Genomic DNA, 11,637 nt, shown 5'->3' on the forward strand with positions numbered 1-11,637 from the left:
TTTTTTTTTTTTTTTGTGTGGTTGCTAAAGATTTTTTTTTTTTAAATTAGATTTTATTTGATATGGTGTAATTACTAGATGATGGTTCATTATAAAAAGTGAACAAATAGTTTATTGCTTTATTATTATTATTATTATGCAGATCCTGTGGATATGTATAACAACAACAACAATAGAGGGCTTTTCAGGGGTTTAGTTGGTAGTAACCCGGTGCCTCCATTTCCCGAGGGAGATGTGTGTCCTGATACGCATAATGCTATAGGCGAAGATGCGAGTAGTGATGAAGAAATGGAGATAGAGGAGCTTGAGAAGAAGATCTGGAGAGACAAACAGCGTTTAAAGCAGCTCAGGGAGATGGCCAAGAACGGGGGGTTAGGGAAAAAGTTGTTGATGAACCAGCAGCAACTTGGTGATGATCTTCTACAGCATTCGAGTAGGAGAACCATGTACAAGGCTCAAGATGGGATCTTGAAGTACATGTCTAAGACAATGGAGCGTTACAAAGCTAAAGGTTTCGTTTACGGGATTGTCTTAGAGAACGGGAAAACTGTGACGGGGTCTTCTGATAACCTCCGTGAATGGTGGAAAGACAAAGTGAGGTTTGATAGGAATGGATTGGCTGCTATCATGAAGCATCAGAGGGACATCAATCTTTCTGATGTAAGTGATTTAGGGACTGACGTTGGGGATTGTACCGCTCATAAGTTGCTTGAGCTTCAAGATACAACTCTTGGTGCTCTCTTGTCAGCGTTGATGCCTAACTGCAAGCCTCCTCAGAGGCGTTTCCCGCTGGATAAAGGCGTGACACCGCCTTGGTGGCCAACGGGAAAAGAAGATTGGTGGAGTCAACTGTCTTTACCTGAGGATTGTCGTGGACTTCCTCCTCCTTACAAGAAGCCTCACGATCTCAAGAAGCTTTGGAAGGTTGGTGTCTTGATTGCTGTGATCAGACATATGGCTTCTGATATTAGCAACATACCGAATCTCGTGAGACGGTCTAGAAGTTTGCAGGAGAAGATGACTTCAAGGGAAGGCGCTTTGTGGCTCGCTGCTCTTAACCAAGAAAAGGCTAATGTTGATCAAATGCATAACCCTTTTACGTTCTCTAGAGAAAACAACAACACTTGTAACTTTCCTGTTCCCGGAACTGGTGACAGGAATGTTCTGTTTTCTGAATCTACTAATTATGATGTTGAAGGGATTGGTGGTGGATCTCATCGGTTCAATCAGCAGTATCCTGAAGTTGACAACAACTACAACTGTGTTTACAAGAGGAAGTTTGAAGGAGATTTGGGGATATCAATGCATCAAACAATCCTAACATGTGAGAACAGTCTCTGTCCTTATAGCCAACCACATATGGGATCTCATGACAGGAACTTGAGAGAGAATCACCAAATGACTTGTCCTTATAAAGTCACTTCCTTCTACCAACCCACCAAAACCTATGGTATGTCCGGTTCAATGGTTCCTTGTCCGGATTATAACCGGATGCAGCAGCAGCAGCAGGTTCAGAGCATTCAAGATCAGTATAATCCACCCAACGATCTCTACAGACCAAAGGTTGAACAAAGAGGAGGCAACAGCGATGACTTGGTTGGGAGTATGAGTCCTTCTCCTTTGATGCTGGATCATAATCCTGGTTTAGCTTTACCTGCTGACTTCAATGGACAAGCGGAAACAGTAGGAATGGCGAACAATCTGCAGAATCAAGGGCAAGAATTGCCCACATCTTGGCTTCAGTAAAGAAAGCTTTCTTGAGTTTTCTTTATATATTTTATAGTTTATAGCTTTGTTTCTTGCTTTTTTTTTCTCTCTCATATTGAACACAGTTATTGATCTCTCCATTTCATAGCCCTTGTAGCCATGGAGAAGATTAGGTTTCATAATAAGTTTAATAACCATTCAAAATTTCCAAATACACTTACTTCATTATTGATTTGAGTGAGGGAGGAGCCTCTCTTTTTCGACAAGAAACGTATATGCTTGTACTATTTTGTTTTCGTCTTGGGCTTCAATAAGAGAAGGCCATTGTAGACAGGTCCATAAAAGTTTCCGGTTGTTATGATTTTTTTTTTCCGGCTAAACAAATTCATTGATATCGTTATGAGTTTACAAAGTCATTACAGAAACTTCGAAAGCAAATTATTATGATAATATATACATTTTTCTATATAGGATTTTTATATTTATAAACTACGAGAGTTTATTCAACTATGTTGACAAAAAAAAAAATAATAATAATTCAACTATATGCTATATTTTTATTCCTGAAAATATAAATATGCCATCAATGTTTTCTTTTTTATGTTATTTCCTTTTTTTTTGGAATTTGTATTTTGTTCATTACCTTTTGTTTTAAATATATATAAATATATTTGCTCACCCTTTTTGAAATGATCAAAGAAGTAAAAACCTGTCTCGTAGTTTATTGTTTTGCTAGACTAAAAATGTATTAAAAGTTATACAATTTCTATTCTACAATTAAGACTTGTTGTTTTATGATGTTACCAGCTTGCAATAGATTCATGATAAAATTTGTGGTGTAAAATCTGTCAAATTTGATTACTATTATATTTGAAAAATATTTTTGTCGAAGTAGTTATTATTGATAAATGCTTGCCAATATTCACATCATATCACTACTGCACCTACAGATCTTCTTACTATAACATTATAAATTAAACACATTTACTTTTGGAATACAACAACTAAGTCCATCCTCCATTTAGTAGTATATCTGTAGTCATTCCATTTTCATAATAATAAAATATAATTTGTCTATATAAATAATTTTGGGAGTTGACTTGACCATGTATACAAATATACTTTTATGTGGTTGGAAATAAGATATATACTTTTATATATTTTGATGTCATTCATTCTTCTTATGTGTTCTGAAAAAGAAATCAACAAAAATATCATATTTATTTTAAAAATTAATTGTTATAAAATACGCACTATATATCTGAAGAGTTTAAAGCATGGCAAAACATGACGACAGATCTATATATTTGTTCTACCCTAATCAGCGCATGAATTAATATTTAATAGCTAATAAGAATTTTTGAGAGGAAGTAATATATTGTGTAAGTATGATACTAGAACACATAATTATATAGGTGATGACCTTATTTGTGTTTGGAAGATTTTGTTGATAATTTGGGATATAATTGAATATCAAATTTAATTTAAACGTAAATAAATCGTAAGCCCAAATATATGCTTTTGGAAATTTGAAAATAAATGTATTCTCCTAATTTGTATTTCGGAAATGGGGAAATACTGTAATTATTGCAATTTGTATTTGGATTGTAATATTTATATGTAATAGTTTTGGAAGTTAAAATTAAAAGTAGTCATAAAAGTTTGGGCTGAAGGTTTGCGTTAATAATTAATTTATATAGAGTGACAATTTAATATTTAAGCTTGGTATGATGGATAATACGCTTGGTTTGTGTGGTATGAGCGTACGTAAAGCTCAAATATCTTCTTGAAGCTCATATATAAGAATACAATACAAAAATACGAGGAATTGAATATTGAATCTCATTGTGTATCTTTAATGAGAGAGTGCTAGGTACATCATCTTCCAGGGCCCGATCAGATTCTTCGAAAACACCTTTTGGTTTGTTTTTTCTGGTGATATTTTAGAATCAATAATAGGAATTAGCTGATGGAAGCAGCTGAATATAATATAATATAATGTACATATAAAATATATATCTATGTTCAATATGTGACTAATCATCTTATTGAGCTTTGGTTCTTGAAACTATTGAGATTCAGACGTGAATGTGTTGCTCATATTACTACATTTTATGAATTTTTTGGTAATTTAGTTTGGAGATAGGAGTAAGGTAGGGTTTTAGTTAAGCAATAGATGCTATTAGAGAAGAATTAATAATTTTAAAATCTAGGTTAGCTATATATAAAAGAGTTATTTATAATATGGGCTCATTAAATTGTAATATGTGATTTTTGAAATATAGACAAAGGACCTGTAAGTTTTAGTAGGTTGATTTTGTGAATGTTTGTTTTAGGGACAATAGAGATGTATCTTCAAAAAATCAGAAAAAAAAAGAGTAATATACATGTAATATAGTCTCTAAAATTAAAATCTAGAATTAAGCTTTTAAAATGAAATCTAATATGTTTTTTTAACACATACAAAAACAACAACCAACCAACAAAAAACACAAAAATGTATAATATCTAAGATAAAGTGAAAGAGAATGAGAGAATGAAAAATTAGTATTTAACTATTTACAGTTAAGAAACTAAAAAGTATGAGAGTTAAATCTAATTTATTTTGTGTTGAATAAAATTGAGTGGAAAAATATTTTTAATGCAAATTTATTTTATTTCAGTTTTTATATTAAGGTGTGAGTAAAATGTATATGACTAAATGTGTTTTATTTATGTTTTAATTAATTATTTTTATTTTGTTTTAGTTTTATATTAAAGTGTGAGTTAAATTTATATGACTAAAAGTGTTTTATGTGTGGTTTAATTGGAAATCATTTTATCAGTTTTATATTAAAGTGTGAGTTAAATTTATATGATTGAATGTATTTTATTTGTGGTTTCATTGGAAATATTTTTTTTTTTGTTTTATATGAAAAATGTGTTTTATTTATGGGTTTAATTAGAAATATATTTTTTATCGTATTTCAGTTTTAATATTAAAGTGTGAGTTAAATGTATATGATTAAATGTGTTTTATTTATGGTTTAATTGAACTTTTTTAGCTTTATATTAAACTGTGAGTTAAATTTAAATGATTGAATGTGTTTTATTTGTGGTTTAATTGAAAATATTTTTTTCTAGTTTTATATTAAATTGTGAGTTAAATGTATATTACAAAAATGTGTTTTACTTATGGTTTAATTAGTTTTTTTTTTTTAGTTTTATATTAAAGTTTGATTTCAAAGTGTATAATCAAATGTCTTATTTGTGGGTTAACTGAAAATATAATTTTTTTTAGTTTTATATTTTAAGTATGAATTATATCTGATTAAATGTGTTTTATTGGTAGTTTAGTTGAGATTTTTGTGGTGAATAAGTTTTTTGGCCAGGTTTTTAGGATTCGTTTTACTGTTATCATCCACTATAAAAGATTTTAACATCCTACATCTTCAAATTTTTATTTATTTCGTTTTCAAGATATCTCAATTCAAAGTTTCTATAAACCAAAAATGTTGACTTTCGTAATCTCTTCTTGATAAACCTTCCATTTCTAGGCTTTCTCCAATTGGTTGCCATAGTGGACACGAATGGAAACTTTAATACTCATTATCTTCAAACCAAATCATAAATACTTATTATTACCTCACCAGAATCTCTAATTGATATATGCCCGATATGGTTATTCATTCATGCAATCACGTCCTAATCTCCAAGTATACACCTTTCTCACTTTCTGTATTTAAAACAAATTATTAGTATTAAATAAAAAAAGACAAAAATAGACCAATCAAAAGATTTTTAATATCATCCTTTTGACGACTGTCACAAGAAGAAGAAAAAAAAAAACTCAAAACATTTCATTTCTTTCTGAGCTTCAAAAATTCAAGAAAATGACCTTCGAGAAACCACAAGAACTCACCGGCGAGAACAACTCCGACGGGTTTCTAAAGAACAAAGACGGTCACCACCGAACAAAGCATCCGTCGATAGACACAAACGATACTTCTTCGAGCTACTCCGTCGATTCTCATCAGAAACCGAGGCTCAGGCCACCGTCTGGGACTTACGTCATCGAAATCCGTAAAGATGAGATTTACCGCGTTCCTCCGCCGGAAAATGCTCACCGTTACGAGTACCTCTCTCGTCAGAAACCAAACCATTCTCCTTGCCGGCGGTGTTTCTGTTATTCCCTCGCCGCTTTGCTCATCCTCCTCCTCCTCGCAGCGATCGCCGGCGGAGTCCTCTACCTCGTTTACCGTCCGCAAAAGCCGCAATACTCCGTGAGTGGAGTCTCCGTCACCGGACTCAATCTGACGACATCGTCTCCTATCTCTCCGGTGATCGGAGTTAAGCTGCGAGCTCATAACGAAAACGGCAAACTCGGTTTAATCTACGTTTTAGGGAACGAAGCTAAGGTTTTTTACGACGGGATGGAACTTGGTAACGGCAAGTTCACGGCGTTTAAGCAGCCGGCGGATAATGTAACGGTGATTACGACTGTGTTAAAGGGTTTGAGTCTCCAGTTAACGAAGGCGTCGCGTAAAGGGTTGACGGAATCGCAGAAGAAAGGTCAAGTGCCGTTTGGGGTTAAAATCAAAGCGCCCGTTAAGTTTAAGGTTGGCGCCGTTACGACGTGGACGATGACCGTGACGGTGGATTGCAAAGTAATAGTGGATAAATTAACGGCATCAGCAACTGTGATAACGGAAAATTGCGATACAGTTGTGAATTATATGATGAGCTAAGTTTTATTTTATGCCTTAATGATGTGATATGTTTATGAGCATTTCAGATTTTTGTTCGGTTCATGTTTTTTTTTTTTTTTTTTTTTTTTTTTNCTTAATTTCATTATAATTTTTTGAAATATAATTGAAATTTGCTCCGTTCGAAATGAAAAGGTGGATTATTTTGTTCTATATTTGGAAAATGAAAATACAGTCAACTGAAATTAATAATATATCCAACTAAAATTAGTAGAAAATATGAGTGAAATTAGAAGAAAAATCATGAAATTTAGGCATTAATTGATTAATTAGATATCTTACCATTAGTTGAAAAAGAAAAAAAAGATATCCTACCACTCATAAATCAACTTTATAATTTTGCAAGTTTAATTAGATTTTTAGTTCAATGGCCAATCAAGAATGTGCAAAGGACAATGTCACAATTTTGCATCCCATGTATCCTAAGTAAATGTAGTTGAAATCGAATTCTCTGGAATTTCAGTTTAAATAATATAGTAGGAGGCTTAACCGAGGAGTTTAACATTCCATCAATGATTCCACAAAAGAAGACATCAGTATCAGACCAAATTTCTAATGATGTTTGACATAGAAACAGGCATCAAAATATACATCTAAAGCCCTAAAACACGAGTCCTTCAACAGGTTTTTTACCTCAAATGCGCAGTGCTACGGGTTACTCTTCTCCCATTTGCACCACTAGTTGAAGCTAAAGAAGCTTGCGAAGCACTAGTTGGGTCTTCGTGACTCCTATGTTGTCTTCTTCTCTTGGATTTTGGACCTGTGGCTTGGGTCTCGTTTTCCTCCTCCTCATTCATTGCTTCTTCAACAGCTTCTGCTTTTGTGACCTTACCCAAAGGCCATTGCTTGCCACAACCAGAGCAACGTTTATCATCCTGCAATTTCAATGTGATTCAGAATGAAAACTACTATTGAAGTCAAACGCAAATTCCATTGGGGTCAAGGACAGTCTAAAGAAGCTCTGTGTGGTGTGTACCCTTTGAGATAACAATTGTTTGAGGCAGTACTTGTGTATCCGGACAGCGCAACCTTCGCTTGGACACACATCCGCCTGGAAAGTTGGATACAATTGTCAGAACACAAAACAAATCAGATATGAAATTACAGATAATATTTATCACCATTGAATATTGAATCCCAATCCAAACAGGTTTCTGACCTTTACTCCAGCTTCATTGCAGACCTCACAGGGAGGAACATCACTGTTCCTGAACCAACTGCGCAGGTCAAGAAGAGATCTTATACCAAGTCCGATGTTGCCCTCTCTTGTGCGGCATAGCCATTTGTCCCTTACAAGTTCATCGAGAGTTTTTTCCTTTTGTGTCATTGAAAAGTTCTTGAATGCAGCAGGGACTTGCTGTTGACTGCTGCTGGCTTCACTTGATATCTGAGATATTAACACAACATCAGTTAAACCGTAACACACCAAAATTATATAGTCCAACCAAGTAAATATCAATAATAAAATGTGGTTATATAGGAAAGATCCCAATTAGTTGTCTTCATCAAACAGACAAAAGAGAAATTTGACATTCGTTTTTCCATAGTGATCCAACAATCATAACTGGGGATGAAACACGTGATATCATACAAGAAGAATATAACTCAAAAGTGCATGATTTGATCAACAAGCCTACAAGCAACAAAGGTAACTATCGTTTCAGATTATATCATACAGAACAGAGTTCTTTCTAGCAACGCTGTAAGATAGTAGCAGTTTTAAAGTTACCATGATCAGTATATTGAGCAGTGGATAGGAACGGTTACTTTTGACAAAATATACATAAGTCAGGGACTAAGATTGACCTGGTTCTCCAATCGGATATTGAGTGCATCAAAACCCGATATGCAACCTTGAGCAGCTTCATCCTGTGCAATTGCTTCTATCTGCCAGAAGTCAAAGTCATAAGTGTCGCAGAAAACTAGCACAGATATTGACTTAAAGCATATCCCAAAATCATCTAAGTGCACACATAGCAAGAAGAGAGAATGACAAAGCAGACTTATATATGTGAACTTAGTAAATAATCTCGTAACAGAAGACATATAACTCACAAAAATAAATTCAGTACAGAGGAGACAAAGAAATTTGATAAACAAGGAACAGAACATAAGCCAAAAAGTCTGAATGTGACACTTACAATGCCTTTAAAGAATGCAATCTGAGGCACAGAATATTTTGTCCCGAGTTTGGATTGGTCATCAGACACGTTGTTAACCACTCCATAACAAACTTGACCATCATACTGATCTCTACAAGCCTTCAACTCAAAGTGAACATATGAAAGTTCCTTGTTTATCTCAAGAAGGTACTTGTCAAATATCTTTTTAACCGTTCCTGCATCAAAAAGAACAAACAATACAATCAACACAAATACTCCATGGATCCTTCTAACATTCAACATTACAATGACCAGTAACTCAATTCTGAATCGACTTAATCTCCTCAAACTTAGTATTGCCAATTCATTCAACATAAAGCTTTATCTTCCAGAGAGTACGAAACTAATACTTACACACGATTAAAATTGCCGTAAAAATTACAGATTTTGACTCAATAAAAATTCAATCCGACGCAAACCCACGAAAGAAAGATACTCTGATAATTCATACGAATTCTAGAAAGAGACGGACCTGGGTTTCGTCCGGTGACGCCGGTGAAGATTGAATAAAATTCTCTCTCCTTGAGAGGACCTCGTGAAATCAAAGCCTGAATTAGCGTATGGTGCTTCCAACTTAGCGCCATCCTCAAACCCCCTTCGCAATTTCGCCGTATGAAAAAGTTAGGGTTTTAGAATCAAATTGAACCCTAGGGATTTCTGTGAATTAGGTTTTTTTTTTTTTTTTTTTTGGGGAGAAAGAGAGAGAGAGAGAGAGATGGCGGGAAACGTATCGACTCGATGACGTAATAAAAACTAATTTTTGCCAGCTAATTTTTTTCATAAATTTTAATTATTTTTTTTTTTTCAGAAACACCGAAGTTCCTTTTGCGCTTGTTTGTTAGTGGTAATTCCGTAATTGTAAAAGTGGTCCTAATTTAAGGAAAATTAACAAATCTGACAATGAAATGTGTTGGAATTGCAAAAAAAGGACTTAAAAGAACTGTCAAAAAGCAAATCTATATTTAAGGGTAATGGCATCATTAGTATCTTTTACAGGTTGGTTACACAGCACAATGAATAAGTTTGTGTGTCACATCAGTTAAATTACACCCTTGCTACTTTAACATGTTTAAAAACTTGTAAGTTTATATAGCATAGAAATATAAGTTGGAAAAAGATACACTAGCATTATTTTTTAAAAAAAAGATTCATATATCCTTTCCCATCAAAAGAAACATATTAGCAAAATTTTGATACAATAGTTACATGGAATGGAAGTTATATCAAAGACCAACGGGAATCAATTCAAAACAGTATAATGCTCTTTTTGATTTTTCCTCTCGTCTATGATGGATGAATCTCTACCATAATAGTCAAATCATATCAAAGACCAACAAGGTCCAATCTAACCATAAATTTGCTAATAGTATAACGAACAATTTGGTGTAGTACCAATGTACCATGACTAGTGTGTTCAAAAAATGTATATTGCTTTACTGTAAATATGAAAAAAAAAAAAAAAAAAGNTTCAAAAAATGTATATTGCTTTTACAAATGGACGGATAATAACGTAAATATGAAAACAAAAAGAGAGGAAAAAAAAAAAAAAAGTAGTAGTATTATATACATGAAAAAGACAACCTGCACCAATACAAATTATACAATTAAAGGAGAGAGAGAAGAACATAGGAATCGGAATGGGAAAGGTTTTTTTACAAGATGACAAAAAAAAACCCACCCACAGCCACAGGTCACACTGCATTTTGCAGTCTGATGCACATCGCAGTCGCAGAGCAAACATCAAACACGCCCTTGTTTTTTTTTGTTTCCCATGTACGCAATCAAAGCAAAGCAAAAGCAGCAGCATTTACTATTTTGTTTTTACACATTTTTGGTTATTGTTTCTTTTTCTTTTTTTTTGGGCAGCAGTGCAGGGCATAGAACGATGTTTGCGTACAACCCATTAATTTTGTAATCTTGTTCACTCTTTTTTTTTTTTTTAATAACTACACTTTCAAATTTCAAAATGATGGATAATGACAAAAGAAATAAATTAGTCAAACAGTCAAACTAACCATTTGTGAAATCAGAAATATTGTGATTGGTTTCTTTTTAAGTTGAAACCAACAATATTGATTTTTTTTTCACATATATTAGTGTGAAGCGAGTCAAATCCATCTCATTGCATATTTTAAGCCTTTTTTTTTCTGGCTCTGTCAAGCATATATCAAAAATTATAGTATAATTTTTATTCAATAAACTCATAATTTTTTTTATTTTCTTATACTCTTATTAATATGAGAAACTGGCGTGACAAGTGTAGGATTTGATCTTTAGCTTCCCTATGTGTAGGATTCTAACAGTTGTCCAGCATACAAACCACACAAATGCTAAAACTTTTTTTTTTTTTTTTTAAATAGCTTCAAGAAATATAACGTGGCACCAAGACTTTTAGAATTGTGGTATATACCATTACTAGTACACTATTTATTTGGGTGCATATATAGAATAAATTAAAAAGAAGTATACGTTATTGTTTTCAAGGTTTGTGTTTGTGTTTGACACAAATGATCGAATCACACAATGCACACGCTTAAAAATTTCATGATGCGATGAGCTTTCCGTGATAAGTACTAGTGTAGTATAATAACTTAATTAACTTCTATCGGGATTGAAATTAGCTGGAGGCCAAGCGCCCATGTATGTACGTATAAAGTATAAACTAGCTCGAGAACGTTTTGTGTGTGTGTGTGTTCATAAGACTCCAATCTTTGTACTAATACTTGGGAATTAGGCTTAATCTTAAGAGTTAAGATATGATGAATATATAAATTTGACCCATTGTTTTTTAAAATGTTATAAGAAAACAAATGTATCTTTTTTTTTCTAATTCATTGAATACACATAACTCAAAATTTGTCTCTTTTTGTGGTTATTAACAATCACAAACTCAAGACTTTGACATTTTAAACCGCCTTATAAACTTACATAAACTTATATACTCAAATATTTTTTTTTTTATACATTTTCTTAGTTCTATAAATTAAGATACGTAACGTAGCCAACAGCTACTTTCTTAAGGT

General features: G+C 33.1%; 3 protein-coding genes across 3 annotated transcripts in view; 2 read left to right on the forward strand and 1 right to left on the reverse strand.

The window, feature by feature from the left end:
• Positions 1 to 1,944, forward strand: part of LOC104770497 (ETHYLENE INSENSITIVE 3-like 2 protein) — a 5,677-nt gene extending 3,733 nt beyond the window's left edge. The window contains exon 3 of the mRNA XM_019241850.1: positions 143 to 1,944. Within this exon, the coding sequence (XP_019097395.1) occupies positions 143 to 1,746 (1,604 nt within the window). The 3' untranslated portion in view covers positions 1,747 to 1,944. The remainder of the gene's footprint in view (positions 1 to 142) is intronic.
• Positions 5,546 to 6,487, forward strand: LOC104770498. The gene has a single exon (XM_010494931.2). It carries the CDS (start codon positions 5,580 to 5,582, stop codon positions 6,432 to 6,434), a length of 855 nt encoding a protein of 284 aa, XP_010493233.1. The 5' UTR covers positions 5,546 to 5,579; the 3' UTR covers positions 6,435 to 6,487.
• On the reverse strand, positions 6,932 to 9,327 carry LOC104770499 (non-structural maintenance of chromosomes element 1 homolog). Its single transcript, XM_010494932.1, has 6 exons — positions 9,087 to 9,327; positions 8,594 to 8,790; positions 8,259 to 8,339; positions 7,612 to 7,839; positions 7,429 to 7,503; positions 6,932 to 7,327 (listed from the first exon to the last, which is right to left on the reverse strand). Exons 1-6 carry the CDS (start codon positions 9,196 to 9,198, stop codon positions 7,082 to 7,084), a joined length of 939 nt encoding a protein of 312 aa, XP_010493234.1. The 5' UTR covers positions 9,199 to 9,327; the 3' UTR covers positions 6,932 to 7,081.

This window comes from Camelina sativa, chromosome 20 (assembly GCF_000633955.1).
Source record: "Camelina sativa cultivar DH55 chromosome 20, Cs, whole genome shotgun sequence".
Classification (NCBI taxonomy): domain Eukaryota; kingdom Viridiplantae; phylum Streptophyta; class Magnoliopsida; order Brassicales; family Brassicaceae; genus Camelina; species Camelina sativa.